Source organism: Drosophila novamexicana, unplaced genomic scaffold, assembly GCF_003285875.2.
Source record: "Drosophila novamexicana strain 15010-1031.04,08,12 unplaced genomic scaffold, DnovRS2.1 tig00000960-arrow-arrow-pilon, whole genome shotgun sequence".
NCBI lineage: Eukaryota > Metazoa > Arthropoda > Insecta > Diptera > Drosophilidae > Drosophila > Drosophila novamexicana.
The window spans coordinates 1,677,625-1,699,151 of record NW_020824833.1 but is presented as its reverse complement, the minus strand read 5'-3'; the positions used below and the strand labels follow the sequence as shown (position 1 = coordinate 1,699,151).

Below are 21,527 nucleotides of genomic sequence, written 5' to 3'. Positions count from 1 at the left end.
TGCGGTGTTATCGATAAGTACATTGTTGCTCGAAGCGACACGACTGACTCGAAATTTGAATTCGCCCATCAAGCGCAAATCAGCTTTTAATTCCTGATTTTACTTTAAAAATAACAATATAAATACATATATAACATTCTGCTTATTTATATTTCTCCAATTTTTCGTTATAGGCTGTTTGTTTACATTTAACATAAGTGCATACATATTAACAATTTAAAAAGTTCGCGGCTCCATTGTGCTATCATACAGTTTTGGCTGCATTGAAAACGATCAGCTGTTTGTGATGTGCGCAGTTCAGTTTCGATAGCATTTTGTTGCTGCGATAACAAAGTCGTCGCTTGCGATTAAGTAAAGATGTACGGTCGCTTTAATTTCTGCCTGCAAATGTCGTCACAATTTTGATTGCAATTCATATTAACAGCTGAAATCCAATTCAATTTTCAATCATTTAATTTAAGATTTTGTTTGGTAAAATCGATCATTATGTTTGGCTTTAATTGAGTTCAAAACGAACTCTATGTGTGCTAAGTTGTACACGATTTTAGTAGTTTGTGATTTATATTTAAGCAATGCTGCTGGCAATTAATTCTTACAATGTTGTATTCTTTCTTTCCAAATATAAGCACCTAGTCGCTTCCACTCAAAACTATAAAGCTGTGACGTCACAGAGTCTCAATTTTACTCTCTCGCTTCAACGCCGACAAGGGGCCTGCGCAATGCATACCTACTATTCATTAAACCGCGGTCGTCTGGTCGTCGCTGTCGTTGCTCTCGCGCGGACGTCGTCGCTGCTCTGCCGACTTATTGTTATTGTTTTTACTTTAAAGTGCTAGTGTTTTTTTTTTATTTGGCAGCTGAAGACACGCATTCGCTCCAACTGGTAAATTAAATAATAATAATTGCAATTGGCAGCAAAGCGCGCGTTTATGTGATAAACAGCATTAATTGCTTTTGGCTATTGCCCAGCCACACACTAACTAGAAAATTCACACAGCACACACATACATATGCACAAACTAGTTAAAATGTCAAACTGTGTGTGTACATAACCTAAGCGAAGGGCAGCCGCCGCCGAAGCAGCAGCATCATCAGCAGTTAACAGCAATGCTGTGCTTCTGATATGTATAATCTTTTGTTGTTATTTTTTTAAATGTTTTTGTTGTTGTTGGTTTTTGATTAACGCATATGCGTGTGAGTCAGTGTATGGGTGTGTGTGTGGCCAATTGAAACTTGGTCGTGCTAAAAGTAAATTATAAATTAATAAATATCGCTCAAATATGTCAACTGTTATGCAGCGCAGGGACACCGCCTACAATTGAAGCAGCAGCAGCAGCAACACGAAGTGCAACAACGACTCAATGTGGTAAGTATATATATATATATATATATATGTTTAAATATGAGATGGTTGTGGGAACGGGGGTAGTCCCCTCAGCAGTGCATGGCCAAAATCAAATTGATTGCGATATACACAAAAACACACACACACACATGCAGACAGGCGGAGGCATGCACATGCAGCTCATACAATTTTCAAGAATGGTGAAAAATCGAACATCAACGCGTGGCCAAGCGGGTGGTGGCAACGGCGGGCGGCGTGCGGCGGCTGTGGTGGCAGTTGCATGCACACGCACACGCGAATAGAAAACAAAAATAAAGAAAAAGCACACAGAGTGCTATAATATGTGCCATAGAAGAAGCAGCAGCAACTTCAACGCTCAACGCACTCCCCGCTTGCCGTCACTTGCACTTCATGCCACACTGCACCATGCCTCGCATGTGCCCCACGCGAGCCAATTGCATTTGTTGTGCAGCCAATTGATGTGACGTTGTTGTTGTTCTTCTTCTACTTCTACTTCTTCTTCTTTTCGGTACGCGTGTGTGCGCTTGTGTGCGTATGTGTGCATAGTAACACACCAGGGCTGCAAGAAGCACACATAGACGCGACTGTTGTGTGAATGCAGCAGCTGCATACTGTTAGCCATCCCTAGCGGTTTGTTATCGCAATGGCCATAAGTCACAAGGATTCAAAAGGATTAGGAGCTTACTTGTCAAAAATTCCTACCACTTGGTAAATATAATCGCAAAAAGTATGCTCTTTTTGCTTACTTTTCCCTTGGATAAAGCTACTATATATGCTTATGGACATACAAGGATACAAACAATTGATTTCCTCCTGACACTCGCCACTCATAAGATCCTCAAGATCTCTTTCTAAAAGTATATCAGATAGAGTGTTACAAAGATCGAGGTATTAAAAACGTAAAATATAGAAAGGTTTCATTCAAACTTTGAGTACTCTGATTGAACGCATTTCTGGTTTCCGTCAAGTGAGAACATTTTCAAATGGAATTCGTAATTCCTATTACCCCCCCTCTCTCTCTCTCTCTCTCTCTCTCGCTCTCTCTCGCTTTACGTACATATTCAATTAATGAATAGAGTTACATTTGAAAGTACATATTAAATTCTCGTACAATGATCCATAAAATGTGTTTTTCTATTATCAGCATTTGTGAATACACACATATACGTATATATGTATATCATGAGGCCCTCGAGCATAAGCTGAGCTACTGTGTGGGTGGGTGTTCCCATTGCTGGCTTGTAACTGCAAGAGTATGCATATATATATATATGCATGTATCTGTATGCGTAGTATGTGTGTGTGTTTACTAAAGCAAAGACCGGCTTTGTTGGTGCCATGTGTGCAGCTTGCTGATTGGAAAATTTGCATGGAATATTAAGCGAGATTTTTAATCTGAACTGAGCTCGTTGCAAGGCAACAGCTACAACAAGTTTCATTGTGTAAACGCCTTAAGGCGTAGTTTCGAATATGCATATGTATAAAGCATGTTTCATCAGATATGTTTAACTTCTGAATCGGTTAACCGACTAATTAATGGACCTGCGGCACTTGCAACAATTGCAAGATCTCTTCTGGCCTCATATTTTTCGCTATAATTGTAATATGTAAAATGTACAAAATCGCTAATTATGTTTACGTAAACAGGTTTAACAAGTGTACTATAGTCGGGTGTGCCCGACTCGAAGATACCCCACACTGTGGCACATGCATTCCAGATTAGCTTCGGTGCTTATTGTCCGATTTTTATGATCTTCTACTAGGGCAAAAGCAGAAAGTGTGCATATGCCGAGGTGCAAGGCTCTACTTTTGAAAACGATTTTTTCTGATTGTGAGACATTCTTAATACGTGTTCGTTATATTATACAAAAATATATATATCTCAAATTTGGGTTTATTTTTGTAGATTTCGAGATTGACGACGATTTATGGGTAAATTGACTCAGCTCGTCTTCCTGATCAAAAATATATATGTGTATATTTCATAGTGTCGAAGATGCTTCCATTTTCCTGTTACATACACTTGCACAAAACCATTCAACTCTTTCTGCGCATTTTCAAGGAACTTAGGGTATAACGATATCTAAACAATTTTTGAAAAAAAAAAAATCATTTACTGACCTACTCTGTGTTTCTTTTCTTTAAATATATAACAAATAATTAGTTTTCAGTCCAACTTTTGTGGACTTTTTGTTGATTAGCATAATGAAATGCGAACGTAATTTTGATAAAAACTCAATTATTATCTTTAATTGTTTCAAATATATAATTTGTACTGATAGCAGATACTCATGTGCTGCATACACATGATTCTTACATCCTTCCTATTTTAATCACGTTGGAAAATCCTAGAAATTCTGGTTCAGCATCTTCAGCGCCACAAACAACTTGACAATCTTTTCGTTAGATTCATTACTTTCTATTTTTTTTCTTTACCCATTAAAACAAGAAACTGATCATCTGGTTAATCTCAAAGACGCGTAGGGCTGGCAACTCTGCCAGATAGGGATGTCGATGAGGGCCTGTAGCGGCCGATAAAATGTTAAACGTCTGTTGTGTAACAGAAGGGATGGTAACATGAGCATATTAAAATAGGCAGCAGGGTGGATTCGAACTCCCGAGGAGGACAAACGTGCGTTGACTATAAGAACGCAAATGTTTGATTGTACCAATAATTAACCAAGCTTATCAAGAGTGCAAAAACGAATGATATTAAGATATTAAGTTAACAGAATATAGCGTGAATCCAGACAAATTCCCATATTTATATTGGAGTCAGTGTCTGATACACCGATAGAAAATTGACTTATTTACGGATGTCTTGAACTTACTTACAAGCTATGAATTTTCGGATTACCCAATTGCTCCAGTTGGAGCACTCGATCGAAAGTGAGTGCATAGGATTAGAATATTATGTAAGTTCTTCAAATGTCTGGAATCGTATTCAATTTTCAGCACTCTTTTACTCTACTTATAAGTGTTGCATGTTGTTTTTGTCTAGTTCGTTATCACTAACACAGCTGACAACTGAAATGAACGTGTGATGGGTTTTTACATATACGCGGCCTCTATAGTTGTTGTACCTATTGAAAATGTATAGAAAGGGTATACTGGCACATGTATGTAACAGGCAGAAACATGGATTCTCTGATCCCATTAAGTACAAATATTCTTGGCTAGCAGCAATAGCCGAGTCGATCGATCTCAGAACCCATCAGAGCTAGAGACTTGATTTTTCAATCGTAGTTCCTCCTCATCAATAACATACGCCATTTCCATAGATCGTATATTTGCGTAAGGCAGAAAACTAGAATGCTTGTGGATCTTCTAGTCGGCCACTTCCGATTAGATAACGTTTACATCTAATTACTTATAATGATGGGAAATATTTGCCTCTCACTGTTTGTTAATGATATTTCCAGCGCTGACTGATCTTAGCCCGAAAATGAGATAGCAAACGCTGTCATAAATTTCTAGTTAAAAATTTTTATTTTAAGTGTAGTTTTTGCTTATTGGCAGCGTCACCTTTCGCAGATTTTTTAACGTTTTTTGTTTTTGCTACTTTGCTAAGCAATACAATATTTCAAGTTTCTATGTAATTAACATTTAACAGTTCTGTTATGCAAACAAATGTTAAGGCTGTATGCATCTACATATATGCTTTGGAACTTAACAGTATTAGCTTATTAGTTTTTTTTCTACTTTACTGAGCAATACAATATTTCAAGTCAACATTTCTGTGTAGTTAATATTTAACGTTTATGTTATGCATTCGAATGTTAAAATTGTATACATCTGCATGTTTTGGAACCTAACAGTATTCGCAGAATAGCCATTGCTCAGTAAAGTACCAGCAATACAATATTTCATGTTAACATTTCTATGTAATTAACATTTAACAGTTCTGTTATGCAAACAAATGTTAAAGCTGCATACACCTGTATGTCTTGGAACTGTTAACGAAGTGTTAGTTTATTAGTTTTTGCTCAATTCCAGCTAAAGCTCTTGATAGCCGCAAATTACTTTGATCCGACTTTGAGTGCGAAGAATTCTGTTTGTATACTGAGTATATTCTGCACCTTGCTTCCATAAAAATAAACAGACATATGGAAGTTGGTTTGCTCTGCGGGGCCTTTGGGTACGCTAAGAGCAATTTTATTGGTCTGCTGCATTTTGCTTTCGCTCCAATAACAAAAAAAAAACGAAAAAAAAAAAAAACTTGCATTTCGCAGCTGTAAAACATTGTGTTCGTCTGTAGCAGTTGCTGCTGAAAATATTATTATTATTATTACTACAACAGCAGTATCGGTGCTGTCTCTTTTGTTTACTCGTGGGAAACGGAAATTGTAAGAAATCCGTCGTCGTGTCGTTTCACTTTCTGTTTGCTGCCTGGGGAACTGAGAGCCAAAGGCATTAGCCACATCTTCTTCGCCAGCGGCTTTCAAAAGTCCATATAATTAAACGTTTATGGAATATAAATGAGCTCCTTGCTTAATGTGCCCGTACTATCTGGAACTGTACGTCCCAATTTGCATTTAGATATTTGAAAATGTGTCCATTGAATGAAGTATCAAAAATTTGAATTGCCGTGTTCTTCTCATTAGTGTGAAACTTCAAGTCGAAAATTAATCTTTAATGAGGCAAAAAAAACTTGCATGCAACCGTTTTCCGCCAATTTTCCACAGTTGCGGATGGAATTTCTAAAAGTGCGTTCGAATTAAACATAACATTCACCCCGGACGGGTAGCTTCTCAGTGTAAAACAAAACTCAAATACACGCTCATTAAGATTCTTGTAGATGAGTTTGAACCAGAAATTTCCGATGGAATTACAGTTTTTTATATACAAACATATATACTTATATTACTAATCAGTAAAAATAGCCGCGTCCGTCTCTCTTCGGATCTGTTCTCTCAGTTGTGCGAGGCTACAACTTAATCTAGATCTATTCATCGGCTTATATCATGACAATTTACAGAGTTGAAAATTGGAACTAGTTCCGCATCAGACCGTTGACATACACAGCTTGGCACGAAACAATCGAAAATCGTTTGTCTTTAAGTAATTTTAATTGATAAGTTTTTTATTAAACCGCGCAGAGTTTATCGGAAAATTTGTAGGCTCTGAGCCCATTGAAAATCCGTATATTTGTCCGCCCTTAGAAGCTATACGAGCGAGAGACTAGCTTTTTCTGGTGCCCGCACATTCCGATTATATTTCCGATTATCGATAAATTGCTCTGTTTCCACAAAATCGATACAAATTGATATCGAAATCGGGTTTTGGTTAACTTCAAATTTCATCACCCCCTGAATTTTATTTAAATCAAACTAAATTAAATTAATTAATTGTTGCTTTTAATACCTTTGATACTTCTGACCGATAAGTTTGCCATTTAATTTGGTTTGATTTGTTAACTTTACAATTTGTAATTTTGAACGACTTTATTTGCCTTAACCATGAATTTGAAATATAAGGATCCGACTATAAACGACGCCGGCCAGAAGGAAGAAGAAGCCCAGACGTTTTTTGTGTATGTTTGTGTGAAAGGAAGTATAACTTATACAGACAGCTTGGCATTGGGTACAGGGTATCTCCTAGTCTGTTACTTTTTGAGTTAGAGCTATGATGGGGAAGTGCATTGCGATGGACTTTGATATCGACTATGAAACGCGTCTTGGTTCGAAGTTTGATTGTTGGCAGCCATTTAACCTGCTTTGTATAAGACAAATGAACAATTATGTTGTGTGTGTGTGTGTGTGTGTGTGTGTGTGTGTGTGTGTGTGTGTGTGGTCACACAACAACGCAACCAACCCACGAAATGGGAACTGAGCCATCGCAAAATGATTGCTGGTTGCTTTTCAAGGCAACCAAATGCGATGACTTCATCTGCTTTGACCATTTTCTTGTTTTCAGTCCACATATGTATAAACAGCTTATATATATATATATATCTGTGTGTGTACGTGTGTGTGTGTGTGTGTGTGTGTGTGTGTGTGTGTGTGTGTGTGTGTGTTTGTGTGTGTGTGTGTGTGTGTGTGTGTGTGTGTGTGTGTGTGTGTGTGTGTGTGTGTGTGTGTGTGTGTGTGTGTGTGTGTGTGTGTGTGTGTGTGTGTGTGTGTGTGTGTGTGTGTGTGTGTGTGTGCTGCACACCCCCATGCCGCAGGAGGCGTTGGTGTTGGCTTTGGCTTTTTTCTCGTGTGTCAACCGCAACAACGACAACCACAATATGCAAAGTGTTGAGTAATCAACAACTGTTGTTGTTGTTGTTGTCGTTGTTGTTGTTGTTGTTCTTTGTGTTGCGCCTTTGGTCTGACCGCTTTTCATAAAGGCCGGAATATGGCCACGAACTTTGTCATAAATTGATTATTCGAAGCTTCCTCAAACACGGTCGCCCGCCCGCTCCTTCTCCCGCTCTCTCTCTCTCTCTCCCTCTCGCTCTCTGTCTATCGGCTTTCACTGGTGTCTTTTATGGCCATTGCGTTTCAGCCAGTGGGATATATGTTAATGCCGGAAATGTTTATTTGGCTTTTTGGCCAACTCTTATGGGCGCTCCTCCAGCTGCTCACTTCTTCCCCATTTATGGATTGACCCCATTTTTTTTGGGTCAAACGCACAACCTGTTTGTTTTTCGGCTGCCTCTAAGGGTGCTGCCAAATAGCTTATTAATGGGCCAGATGAGAGACTTCCCACAATTCATTTGACTATGTTTCCGATCACGTTCAATTGGCGCAGAAGATAGTCGTACAGAGCTGGGTCTTGTATGAGCTGTTGGCAACCAGTTTGGCACTGCGTGACGTAATTTCATCAAATGCGATTCACACTGATACACTCCAGACATCGCATCATAAATGATTTATGGCCGTTAAGATGCTGAGCCATTAAAGCAGCGTTTCGACCTTTCTAAAAAGCTGTTCGTTAGCCTTTTAAATGCGAGCGCTAAAGAACAATCTGTGCAAAATTTCTGCTCTGCAGAAACAAATCAATTACAAGCAAGTGTAACAAATTATAAAGTTAAATAAAAACAAGTAAGAGATTCTAGTCGGGAGCTCCCGACTAGGGGATACCCTGAACCCTCTTCTTCCAACATCAAATGCATATATTTATATATATATTATATTTTAGAAGCTATTTGTCATGTTTGGTGACTCTAGCTCTTATTTACCGAAATTGCCCAAAAAACAGGATATCGATATCGATTTTTATCGATTGCTTGGAAACGGAGTAAGTTGTCGATTATCGAAAACAAACTCGATCTGCGCAGGCACTTGGAGCATCTACATATAAAATGTCCGTCTGTCTGTCCGTCCGTCCGTCCGTATGTATGAACGCAAGGATCTCAGAACCTATAAGAGCTAGAGACTGAAATTTCAGGCTCTCTCCTGCTTGACGCCATCAGAGAGAGAGGCGCCTCCAACGGTAACAGCTCGGCGACCCACTTACGAGGCAAATTATACAAATACCTGACAGTATTACGTGTGATGTTCTCCTTTCCCTTCATTCTTAAAATCCCATTAACGAAAATCCCACATAAGCTACAAAATCATGTAGTTATACCTTATTTTGCAGTCTTTCGCTTGGCACAGATCTTTATGAATTAAAATTATAGCATACAGAAAACGGAGCATACCAAAGCTCAAGGATGTACCCCTACAAAATTAAACTATTTCTTTCAACTTTGTGTGAAACGAGTTGAGTTAACCGAAAAAATTAATACTCTACAAGTGAATAGATTTTAAGTATTTGTATTTGTGCAAAATCCAAATGTATGTAACAGGCAGAAGGAGGCATCTCCGACCCCATAAAGTATATATATTCTTGATCAGCATCAATAGCCGAGTCGATCTAGCCATGTCCGTCTGTCTGTCCGTCCGTCCGTCCGTCCGTCCGTCCGTATGTATGAACGCAAGGATCTCACAACCCATAAGAGCTAGAGACTTAAAATTTTAGATGTAGATGCTCCTAGTGCCTGCGCAGATCGAGTTTGTTTCCGATAATGGATAATAACTTACTCCGTTTCCAAGCAATCGATAAAAATCGATATCGATATCCTGTTTTTTGGGCAATTTTGGTAAATAATAAGAGCTAGAGTCACCAAACTTGACATATAGCTTCTAAAATATATATATATATATATTTGATGTTGGAAGAAGAGGGTTCAGGGTATCCGCTAGCCCGCTCAAAGTCGCGTTATGATTGAGAAATCGACAAACAGTTAATAAACCCTTGATATTTTCATCAAACTCAGTAAGGCAAATGTCAACAAGGGTATACTTGCATTCTCGTTTAATTTGAAAATCAACTCGACAATCTCAGCATAAGCACATATTGAAACGGAAATGAAGAAATTTGACCGATAAGTTTCTAAGTTGACTATATACACATATATGATATATGACTTCTATCATTGATTATTAATAAAGAATAAAAATAAATGCCTATTTTCAGTTTCACCGATAAACTTATCTTTTAAAGTTTTGCCGGCTCAGTTCTTATCAAATAAATTATTGGGTCAAATTCTTGAATATTTGGCTTGGACAGTTGATAAAGCAACATACGCTTATGTTTATATCATGTCATAATCCTTAAGATTCTGAAATGAAATGAATTATATTATAATCTAAAATTCTGTCCCACAACTAAATGTTCTACAAATGTTTGTTAGAGCATTGGTAGATATTGATAGATTTGGAATAACAAAATTAATGGAATGGATCCAAAAAGTGAAATATTTAAATCTGTGTGTTAGGAGAATCCACATACCAAATTTGGGGTCTGTAGCTCTTATAATCTTCGAGATATGCATAGAAAACATGTCCAGAAATCGATATTTATCGATATTATGCAAATTGTTGGTGATATTAATAGAAATGGGATTCTGGATCTGTGTTTGGGAGAAAAAAACGGTTTAAGTTTCTAATTTTTGTAGATCAAGAATAATCAAAAAGATAGTTTTGGTTTTCTTTTTACCGATTCAAATGGAGTTCAGAGTATGAATATGGGCATAATTTTTCATATGGCTAGTGTAGAGTATGAAAACTCTCTTGGAGGGAATGAAACTTGTAAATGTTCTGTTATTAATTCAAGGTGAACGGATTGTCAAGTCAAATATTGTTTTAGGATATGATACATATATACGAGATGGTGCTAAAAGAGTTTTTATTGTAAACATACAAAAAAGTTATGTAAATATATTCCAGCTATTCCAGCTGTTGTGAAATTTGAGCATTTCGTTAGTGAAATACGATTAATTAGAAGACTTAAAAGCAGCTGTTTGTTTTAATGGGCGATGTTCAATTGCTGTCAGCTGAGTTTTCTCCCAACATTTAGGATTAACTTTTAACGAGCTTAATTGATTTCAATCGATTTTTAATTATGGCCTTTCGATGGCTTTTTGTGCACTCTAATTGCAGCTAAAGTGCCTTGGGTGAAATATGCAGCGATGTGACCCAAACCGGAAGAAGCCGACAGCAGCAGCAGCAGCAGTAGCAGTAGCAGTAGCAGTAGCGGACAGCAGTAGCAGTAACAGAAAGCTGCGAGAGCTCATCGTGAAGACAACATACGCATTAGCGGAGACAACAACCAACTGTACAACCAATTGCTGAACCAAACAAACAATACAAAACGCCGAGAGCGAGTAGACTGAGCAACGAGTGGGCAAAGAGAAGAACGAGTACGAGTACGAAACGAGAGCGAGAACGAGAAGAAAAGAGAAAGCGAGAGCGCGAGCGAGAGAACAAAGATCAACGACATGCCCAGCACGGCAGGCAGTGCGGCCGGCGTCGGAGTTGGCGCACTGATCAACAGTGCCGGAAGCAGCGCCAGCATGGGAATTGGTGTCGGCGGCGGCGGCAGCGGCGCAGCGAGTGCTGGCAGCAGCGCTGTGGCTGCAGCCTCCGCTGGCACATTGATAGCGCAGAGCACGGCGGGCACCAGTGCCGCCAGTGGCACCATCACCTGGGATAACAATGGCACCCTGCGCTCCATTAATCCCGGAGACTGGTCGATTGAACAGTGCCTCATTTGGCAGCAGCCGCATCATCTGTACTTTCAGCTGGGCTGGGCCTTTCTCTTTCTGGCCTTTTTGGCGCCGCACGGTCCATTTGGTTCGCTTTGGATGCGCGCCACCCTGCTCATTGGGTGCATCATGATGGGCATGTACGGTTACCTGATTGAGTGCACTCCGGATGTGGTGCTCTGGTCCGGGCTTGGCATTGGCATCAACTTTATCTATCTCATTGTGGTGCTCTGCCGGCTGCGTCCGGTGCGTTTCGATCAGGAAATTGAAGCGGTAAGTGAACACTTACACACTACTTACCAACACTGGAAAATTAATAATCGAGCTATCGATACCATATACAATTGATTCTCGATTGTCTGTGATTATCATTGCTGAAAATCGACAGTTCCGCTTAACAGAAGTCACATTTAAATATTCCAAATAGTATTATGTTTAATAAGTTCCAAAAAACCGGATAACCGAGTATTAAACTATATATATATATATATATATACCCTGCATATAGTCGGTGATTACTTCTGTGATTCATTCTGATTCGTTTGATCAAAAGAAAGCCCAAGTTAGATATAAGCGGAACCCGCCTAATTTATGTATCAACTTTGGTTTAATATATTGTCAGAACAATTCAGTTGGGTTTAACCGACTTCGCCATACTCTCTGCACAGTGCAATTACCGATTAGATCGGTCGAAGAGATTTTTCTTATTTATAGAGTTCGCGACTTTCAAACTGTGCGCCTAGGCTAATTGAATTCTTTATTGTTTATATTGACGGGAGGCGAATGTGGGCGTGGCCGAAGCCATTTCGCCAAGTGTGATATTCATTTTTGTTCATAGTGTGATATATTTACAGGGTATATGCTCAAAATACGCACACATAACGTAAACAAATGCATTCACATTAAGTTAAACGGTAAATTTTGCATCGATCCAGTTACTGAAAGTCTGTGTTCTAATTCGCAACTGATTTAAGCAAATGTTGAATGTGCTCCAAAATGGTATCTATTGCAAATTAAAAGAAGTTTTTCTTTGTAATAATACATTGTTTTATTTTTTTTTATTGTTTTTGTTTTATTTCATATTTTTGTTTGCTTTGAATTCTTGTATTTTCTCAGTTTCAGTTGCGAAAACAAATGCACATAACCTTAACAAATAAATAATTTCGATAATTTATGATTAGAAAAAAAAAATTGGGTTGAAAAAAAAATGTGTGATAACTAAATGCTATTAATTAACAATTGTGTGTAAATTATTGGCTACGCGGCTAAACTACAAAATGTGTGTGCGTTTAAGTGTGCATGTGTGTGCATGTGTGTGCATGCGTGTGCATGCGTGTGCATGCGTGTGCATGCGTGTGCATGCGTGTGCATGCGTGTGCATGTGTGTGATTGTTTATTTCTGTGCATGTGTTGTGAGTGGGAAATGGGCTGGGGTCTTGAATTATAGGCGGGGTGAGTCTTATCACAGGTTTTTCAAAACAATTTGAAAATGTTGCACAAACGATTTAATGCTATTTCTGAGCTCGATATTTCGTTTAGCTAGTTTATTGTTGTTATATGCATGGGATAATTGTTATTGATGTGGTGGTTATTATAAATACATTGTCTAATAAACTACGCGTATATAGTTAATAATTTAATTTGAGACAATCATTGACAGTAAAATACAATATCAACTTTTATATGTGTGCATGTAGGTGTGTGTGTATGTGTGTGTGTGCGCGTGTGTGTGTGATGTCATGGTGACTTAATTGCGCTACAAATGTTAAATGTTATAAATTCTTTTTGCATTTGGGAGAAAACAAAAAACCGTGGCAGCCTTTCAGGCGCTGCCCGAAAATGTTAGCGCTGCTGCTGCGGCTGGGCCTCCCAGTGGTTCGCGTCTTAGCTAATTCGTATTTTCAATGCCAGAAAATACAACTGCAGACATGTGGCCATTAGCACAATCATATTGCCAATGGCAATGGTCATGTGTATGCGCCGGAATGCCTTATGTATGCGCTGATAATGCGGACACTCGACCAGATCACCCTGGACCAGACTGCCCACCTCCTGGCCACTGCCGATGGCGCCCTCGATCCTATACTTCTCGTGCATCAGTCGAAGCATGGGCGGTGCCAAATATAAACGCACCACCACCTCGATGGCAGCGGTCAGTGCCAGTGTGCCCATCTGCACACCCGCCGCCGTTGTCCACCCGCTCAGAAAGTATTTGACATAAATGATCAGCATGCTGATGCTCAGCATTGCGTTCAGCGCAAAGTACTTGGGGAACAGAATCTGCTGGCATTGGCCGAAGGTGTGACGCGGCAGCGAGAAATACAGCGAAAGGCCTGTAATAGATAAGGGGAAAGGAAGAAGAACGATAAGTAACGAAGGGTGTGCGTGTGTGAGCGAGCTTTATGGATAATGCCTACGATTTGGTTGACATTCAGTTTGACATTGACATGGACACATTTGATGATTGATGAAGATGGCGAGCGATAGTTGCGGCAGTAGCAGCAGCAGCAGCAGCAGCAGCAGCAGCGGCAGCAGCGGCGGCAGCGACGCTGAATATGCATTGGAAACTTACCCGAGACAAAGGTCATCCAGATTTGTGAGCCAAAGTGTGTGGCGAATGCGCCAAGATATGCCAGCGTTGCCAGTGTGCTGCCAACCATTGGGGCGGCAGCAGCGGCGGCAGCGGCGGCAGCCTGCGTCGTTGTTGTTGTATGTATCGCTGCTGTTGCCAACTGGCTGCTGTGCATCGTCGTTGTTGTTGTCGTTCTGAGATCGGGTCCAACGGTCAGTAGCACAAAGGATAATATTAAAATGGCCATCAAATGCGCTGGCTGCGTGGTACGCGTCAGGATACTGTTAAATAGACATAGAGAGAGAGAGAGAGAGAGAGAGTGAGCGAGAGAAACAGAACTAGAAAGCTGTTAAGCTAGCTTTTGCTGTAATGTTAGGCTGAATGTTAGGGCATGCATCTTATAATGTAAAAGTCATACATCTTTACTCTTTTCATTGGCCTTTTGAATATTGTGATACAAATGCATATATTAACGCCTACACGTGCCGCCCCACCTGCCTCTTTTTTAGCCGCGATTAGATATGCTTCGAACTTTTGCACTTGCCAATATTTATAATAGCACGGCCCTCACGCTGCCCCCTCAGATAGGCAGCGTCGACGACAGCAATAGCAACAGCAGCAACAGCAGAAGCAGCAGAATAAGCAATAATGAGCGCTTATCTAACATCGAGTGGTTTGCACTGAGAGGCGCGACGGTCGACGCGTCGCTCGAACATTGTACTTGCGGTTGCTGCTTACGCATTTGCTGCGTTGCGTTGCGTCTGCTGCGCTGCGCTGCGCTGCTGTTGCGTTTCGTCTGTTTTACGAGCTTTTTTTTGCATACGCTTTGTGATTTGGGTTGTCGCATTGGCATAGATCATGTGTAGTATGTATGTATGTATGTGACGTTTAACGACGTCGCTGCTTCTGGTGCTGCTTTGACGATCGGTAGACATTGCGGCGAATAGAGTCGAAAGTGGCGTACGTGCAAAAAAGCATGCAACCAAATATTGTACATATACATATGTATGTATGTATTTTCGTATTTTGCCATTTGCACAACAATAATTGGAGCGACAATGGTCACTAAATTTAATACAACAAATTTGCAAACTACAGACACACGCGCATACGTAGATACGTACGTGTGTGTGTGTGTGCCAGCACTTGCATATGTTAAACGACTGTGGGAGCAGCGCGGCAAGATAATTTAACACTTGTCGCTGCTTGGCACATTGCTGCTGCGCACAGGTTCAATCGAAGCTGAGAGCGAAATCGTAAATCAGCTGTTCAATTGAACAGCTGCTCTCCAAGCTGACAATGCGATGCCGTCGTTTACGATAAGCCGTCAAACCCAGAGAGCTAGCTGACTCAGTAAATTAACAGTGTCGCCAACGTTGCCAACCGCCAGGCACTGACTGTAGCGTCGACGTCGACGTCGACGGCGACGTCGCCTGTGACGTTAACATAGCAGCTCGCACTTTGTACCCTGTGGGCTGGAATTCTGTTGACATGGCAGAGATACGACGTCATTAGGCTTTTTTTTTTACGATAACGGCATTATAGTCCCCTGCGAATGGGTCACCCACAGAATTTATCGTTGAGTCACAGTTATGGTCAAGGCCTTGGTTATTATTTATAAATAAAGTGTGATAAGAAAATATCGTCAGTTTTGTTGGCTACCTGTATCTGTATCTGTATCTACATATATACATACGTGTGCATACATATGTGTATCAGGGGGCGTTACACGCAGGATGAATCATTTGGCAAAGCTGCGTAGCATTCTGAGACTGTGCTAACGTTTCATTTCAAAAGCAAGAAATAAATAAACAAAAAGCTGTTAATTTTAAAGCAGTTTTCATGCGCCGTGATAAAGATTTCATCAGAAATGATGATAACACATGACGTGCCAAAGAGCCCCCTCCCCACCCCACTGTTAACCTAAAAAGAAGCTTTCTGGCCAACGAACCAAGCACGTGCAGCGCACAGTGCGAGCTTTTAAAAAGCTACAGGTTCATTTCTAGTGGCTTTTATACAGTGCCCTTCGCTCCTGTTGTCACGCCCATTGGCTGTTTGCATAACAGACGACAGCAGACAGTGGAAAAAATGTAAACGCAAAATGAAACTGAAAACACCCGAGAACGACGACAAAGTACAGAAAGAGAGGCGTGCGTGTATGTGTGTGTGTGTGTGTGTGTGTGTGTGTGTGAAATAGTCGAATGGGCGTAATCTTCATTCGCGTGATTGACATGATCGAGCGCCGTGATAATGCCATTGATAAGGGGCCAATTTGCCGTCTGTATCTCTTCAGTATACATACATACATACACACATATATACATATATTTGTCACATGATGAAATGAGCATTAGGAAGATTTAAATGAGACTCACGTGTACAGGCGGGTGCCATGCAGCTGGGCGATCAGGCAATGGCAACGTTCAGCGAATTTGCGTGTCATTTGAGTGCCAATTGCCAGAGCATCATCCATCGATGGCTCCATGGAGCTGAGTTTGCGCTGTTGTTGGGCTGTTAATGCAGCTGGTGTTGCTGTTGTTGTTGTTGTTGTTGCTGGTACTGTTGTTATGTGGCTGCCGTGCAGAGAGTTTACAGCATCTGCCGGCAGCTGCTGCTGCTGCTCCTCTTGCTGCTGTTCTTGCATTTTACGAAAACGTCCACAGAATTTTGGAATTCTAAACATATCGCTTTTACTGTTTTCTAAGACTGTTACGGAAGCTGCTTCTTCAGTTTTAGCTGCTGTCACTTCTGCAACTGCATTTGTCTCAGTATCCATTTCTGTTTCAATCAGCTTCTGCTGCACTGTGCGTTTGGGCTTGATGTCAACATCGGTGCCGCTGTCGCTGTTACTGCTGCTGTTGCTGGCGCTGTTGCTGACGTCCTCGACATCGCTGTTATTTTGTGATTGGTCCTGCTGTTCTTGCCTCTCCTTGCGCTGCTGTTTTTCGCGCTTGCGCATCGTGTATTTTACGCTTCTGACGGCTTTCTGGGGCAGACCGAAGGCCATGTACCTTTCGATCTGTTCACTTTCAATGCCCGAATTGTGGCACATGTTTGCATTTGTATGTTCTGCTTAACGGTTCTTTGCACTTCTTTTCACTGTTACTGTTACTGTTACTGTTACTGTTGCTGTTACTGTTTCTGTTATTGTTTCGATTACATTTGCTGTTTGCTCGATTTTGCTTGCACTTGAAAAAAAAATTACAATTTTTTATCTGCAAATTTTGATGACTTTTGGGGGATTTTTCTTTTGATTTCGTTGTAGTAGTAGTAGTTGTTGTTGTTGTTGTTGCTTTTGTTGTTGGGTTAGTTAATTAGTAAATTTCTGCTTGCTGTTTTGTGTATTTCAAATGATTTGATTTAGTGCGCGCGCGGCTTGCAATGGGGCGGGTAGGGTGTGGGGCTGGTACTGTTAGCTGCTGCTGCTGCGAAGTCTACGCGACGAGTTAATATGTGCGATTGAATGGCCAGCCAGCAACGGAATCCGCTTTTATATAGCGCCTGTGCATGTGTGTGTGAGCTTCAGTTCTTGGACGTCGCGACGAGCGGCGCGCTCTCTTTAGCTTTAGCTTCAGCTTCAGCTTCGGTGAATACCAACGACGGCGGCAGCGACGTCGACGCTCCCACGCACGCAACGTGCACTTGATCCACATAGCTGTAATGCTCAGCTGGTGGGACAGGGGCAGGGACAGGGGCAGTGCCTGGCAGACAGCTGTTGATCGTGCCAGTCCGTGATGCAAAAATGTGTACCCTTGCCCAGAGAGCGAGCGAATGAGCGAGAGAGCGAGAGAGCCAGCTTAAGAGAGTGAGCAACTGTTGCACATGCGCTCTTAAATGTTAGCCAGAGATTAAATGCTCCGTGTCACGCTACACTGTGTTCTGTGCGCTTTTATGGCCAACCTGTCCCTGTCCCTGGGCCTGGGCCTGAGCCCAAGATCCGCGCTGTGGGGATGCGGACGTGCCATACACCTAAGCATACTTAAATGACTGCCAAATGGGCGACATTCTCGGCTTTCTATTGCTAATGCGCGCCACATGTGCATAGTTTCAGCCAGCGGGTGGAGTGGGTGGGCGGTGCTCTCTGTGTGCAGTATGTGCGAGTGTGCAGTTGTGCAGGTGTGCTGGCCTGGGCGCCTGACATAGCTTAAGCCACCCACTGTTTACATTGTTGCCTGCCAGCTGCGACGGGCCTTGTCGCCCTTTCTTCTTCCTTATCGAAAAAACCAAAAACCAATCGAAATTCTGTTGATGCTCTTCCTTTGACATCATTGGGTTAAAAACCAAATATGCGCGGTATTTGGAATTCACCTGGCTCTCTTGTCGATGAGTAACTGATCTGTTTTGGATAAACGTCAACGTGCCCATATCCCATACAGGTGATCACTGGGAACCGGGAACTGGTTAACCGATCACTGAACGATTTGTGGAATTGTTGTAATCATCCAGTTACACCAATCACTAGACACAGATCGCAGGTCAGTCGCAGTTCATTTGTCACAGTGATCTTGGCTTTAGCTATGTGATTTTCCGCTCTTGACTTCATTCATTAATTTGCTGGCACACGGCAACCACGTGATTGTCCGTGAACGTGTGCCTCATGCCAAGGAGATGCCGCGCCGACATATTAATGAACATCGATCGCTTTCTATATAGCTAGTACATATGTACGTTATCGGATACAAAACACAGCGAAAACAAATTTGCGCCGCATTTGGTACGCTAATGCCATCAAGGATTGTCGGCGCCAGGGGCAGGTGTCACGGAAAGGGGGCTGCTGGCAATGGGCAGGGAGCCGGCGGCATTTTGGGTAGGATCAACGACGCTTTCATGAATGGCTAACAAACTGCTAATTATCTATTTGCGGCAAGTTCCGTTCCAGCCGATTCACCAACCGATCAACCTGCTCAACAACAACAACAACAACACCCAGTCGGACATCCAAAATATGAGCAGCAAAATGTCTGTCGATTAGCCTGGCTTTTATAGCCCTCCAGAAGCGTCATTTCGCATACAAACTTGTCATTAGTGAACTGTTATGGATTCTATGTATATATGAATATATATATATATATATATATATATATATATATATATCTATGACATATTGATTTGCCGATTCTTGTACATTTTGGGGATGCGGTTGTTTTTGTTGTTGTTTTTGTGTTATTTTATTCGTTGCATGCTTCAAATTTCGCTGGAAGTTTTTTTGCCTATTCATCGTTAGCCTGAAGATTTTTGAGACCTGGGCAAAAGTCTTTGGGCAACTTTCTTCGCAAAACTGGGCAAAAGTCTTTTGGGCAGCTGAAGCAGAGCTAAGCACAAGCAACAATTGACCATGATTATTAAATTTAATCAAACGTTTGTCAAGTTTTTTTTTCATTTTTTTTTTTCTTCTTTTCATAGTCTGACCTTTAATCAACTAAATATTTGGTTTCTCTCTCTCTCTCTCTCTCTCTCTCGCTGCTAGGTTTCAGTGGGGCGTGGGGCGGGGGGCGTGGGGCAGCGGCTTTTGCATAATATTATTAATGTTATTTGCATTGCCGAGTGCCGAATGTCACGTAAGACTGAAGAAATGGACCAAATGTTTTGTTTTGATGCTCTGGCCGCCTTGTTGTTCGGTTGTCAAAAGAACCATGAACAATATACATACATATGTATGTTATAGGGTAGACAGTGTTCCGGCTGATAACAGTTTGTATAAATAAATCCAATTCCTATCTATAATACGTTTAATTTGTCTGCAATACAAACTGAAGGCGCAGCGTTTCCTGCCAAAGCTCAATTGTGAGCCAGTTGACAGCCAAATGAGCTGACTCAAATGAACTATTTAAATAAATAATCTGGCAACGCTGACAAAATACTTAAATTAGTTGCTTGGCTTAACTATGGCATTTATAATAGAATCCAACGAAAACGGAAATGAATAACATAATAAGAGCAATAACAAATAAGTTTCAGCAGTTTCGACCGACTCACCCAGATATATGGAAAAGTAAACATTTTATCGCTAGCTTTCGATTTCGATTTCGATTTCGTACCTTAATCCTATTGCCGAATGATTCAGTTGGTTCAAGGTCTCTCACTTACGCACACCTACGTTACATGTATGAATACGATAGGTGTTTTTTTATTTTTGGGGTGTTTCGTACAATTTAATGGGAATTTCTAATCATTTATATTGCTATCGATCACAGCGAAAAATGCAATTTAATTGCGTGCTGTTTGTGCTATTGTTGCTAACCGAATTATTTTTACAGAATGGCGTGCTTTTATATTAACATTATGCTCGGCTTACATGTGTCTATCGATATTCGATAACAGAATCGATACAACTAGTTCTCTTGAACTAGTTCACTAAACTTGAGGCAGAGGCCAATTCAATCGGAACATCTTTCAATACTTTGACTTGTGAATCAGTCTAGAAACCATAATGCATTTATTTTGATTAGTTAATTCTGTATTTTAGGGTCATTCGTGTGATTTTTGTACTGTCAAAATTTGCCTACGTGAAGCTCAGCTCTGGTTCTGTGAATTTGAATGATGTTGCCTCGAAAATGCGTACGTGCAGCGTTTGCTTTCGCGTTACATTTCCCGCAGGGACTTTTCTTCAATTTGTCCCCCCCCAAAAAAAAAAAAAAACACACCTGACGCACACAGACCCCGCCTAGCCAGTCATAAGGTTTTTGCTGTTTGCGTCAGCCGCAGCAGCAGCAGCAGCAGCATCATCTTTGTTTGTCTCTCTGGCCATGGCATTCGTCCAAATTGTTTCACATGTTTCTTCTGGTTTCGATCAGCTTTTTGGGGCTCGTTTGTTGTCCGATAGCGGCTGTCGCGCGCTTTCGCTCAATCATCATTGGTTGATGCGTAGAGAGAGGGTGGTGTGTGTGTGTGTGTGTGTGTGTGAGGGGGGTGTGTGTGTGGCTAACACAGCCCACGTGAGCGACATGAATCACATGGAAAAATTTGCCACAATTGTTAGCCAAATTGATTAGCGGTTAAAAAAAATAAAGAAATGTTCTCTTCCTTTGTTAAATGCTCTCTCTGCCATTCTCTCTCTCACGCTCTCTCTCTCAGACGCGCCTTCACGCTCTTCCTTTTGCCGTCAGTCGGCTCGTGCGTGTTTATCTGCATTTTGCGCGTCTCAGCATTATAATGCAACTGTTCTTCTTCTCGTTGTTGCTGTTGTTGTTGCTGCTGCTTTGCCGATAAGCCGCCTTTGAGGGCTCAACAATGCACGTCTGCCGCCATCTCTGCTGCCGCTCATCTCCCCTCTCGCTCGCTCTTATCAGCGTTTGATTTAGCCTGTAAACAGCTGATTGTATGGCCACCTTGTTTACGAAATTGATCGACATTTTTGTTTACAGCTAGCAACATGCAAAAAAAGAAAGAAAGGAAAACAACAAAAATATAGACAAGCTAGTCGGCTATGACCGACTGCGCAATACTCTATACATAGTGTCTTTACCAATTGAATCAGTCGCAGTGTCTTATTGATGATTGGCGTGACTTTAAAACTGTGACCTTTGGAAGTATCGATGCTTGTCATTTTGTTAGGGCCGGGTGGGCGTGGC

At 41.1% G+C, this 21,527-nt stretch overlaps 2 protein-coding genes across 9 annotated transcripts in view; one reads left to right on the top strand and one right to left on the bottom strand.

Moving 5' to 3' along the window:
- The first annotated feature begins 740 nt into the window (after positions 1–740).
- The window catches only part of LOC115765250 (blood vessel epicardial substance), a 33,831-nt gene continuing 13,044 nt past the window's right edge, over positions 741–21,527 (top strand). For 4 of the 6 annotated variants that reach the window (XM_030708722.1, XM_030708721.1, XM_030708723.1 and 1 more), the window contains exons 1-3: positions 741–883; positions 1,299–1,366; positions 10,780–11,657. In XM_030708722.1, coding sequence (XP_030564582.1) covers positions 11,118–11,657 — 540 coding nt within the window. In that variant the 5' untranslated portion in view covers positions 741–883; positions 1,299–1,366; positions 10,780–11,117. Of the gene's footprint in view, positions 884–920; positions 1,367–10,779; positions 11,658–20,432; positions 20,515–21,527 lie in introns of those variants that run through there. The other 2 variants (XM_030708720.1, XM_030708724.1) reach the window with 2 other exon arrangements.
- Positions 12,894–17,393, bottom strand: LOC115765249 (transmembrane protein 205). Of its 3 annotated transcripts, none has more exons than XM_030708715.1 (3): positions 16,332–17,393; positions 13,957–14,237; positions 12,894–13,717 (listed from the first exon to the last, which is right to left on the bottom strand). In XM_030708715.1, exons 1-3 carry the CDS (start codon positions 17,006–17,008, stop codon positions 13,269–13,271), a joined length of 1,407 nt encoding a protein of 468 aa, XP_030564575.1. In that variant the 5' UTR covers positions 17,009–17,393; the 3' UTR covers positions 12,894–13,268. The 3 variants fall into 3 exon arrangements, with proteins under 3 accessions (XP_030564575.1, XP_030564576.1, XP_030564577.1); XM_030708716.1 differs by lacking the exon at positions 16,332–17,393 and adding an exon at positions 15,653–15,695; XM_030708717.1 differs by lacking the exon at positions 16,332–17,393 and adding an exon at positions 15,081–15,589.

Excerpts from the sequence above, each read along its gene's own strand:
- LOC115765249 (XM_030708715.1), bottom strand. The coding sequence starts at position 17,008 with ATGTGCCACAATTCGGGCATTGAAAGTGAACAGATCGAAAGGTACATG. Across the intron at positions 14,238-16,331 it reads CATGGCACCCGCCTGTACAC|TATCCTGACGCGTACCACGC; the intron begins GTGAGTCTCATT and ends TCTATTTAACAG. Across the intron at positions 13,718-13,956 it reads CTGGATGACCTTTGTCTCGG|GCCTTTCGCTGTATTTCTCG; the intron begins GTAAGTTTCCAA and ends TATCTATTACAG.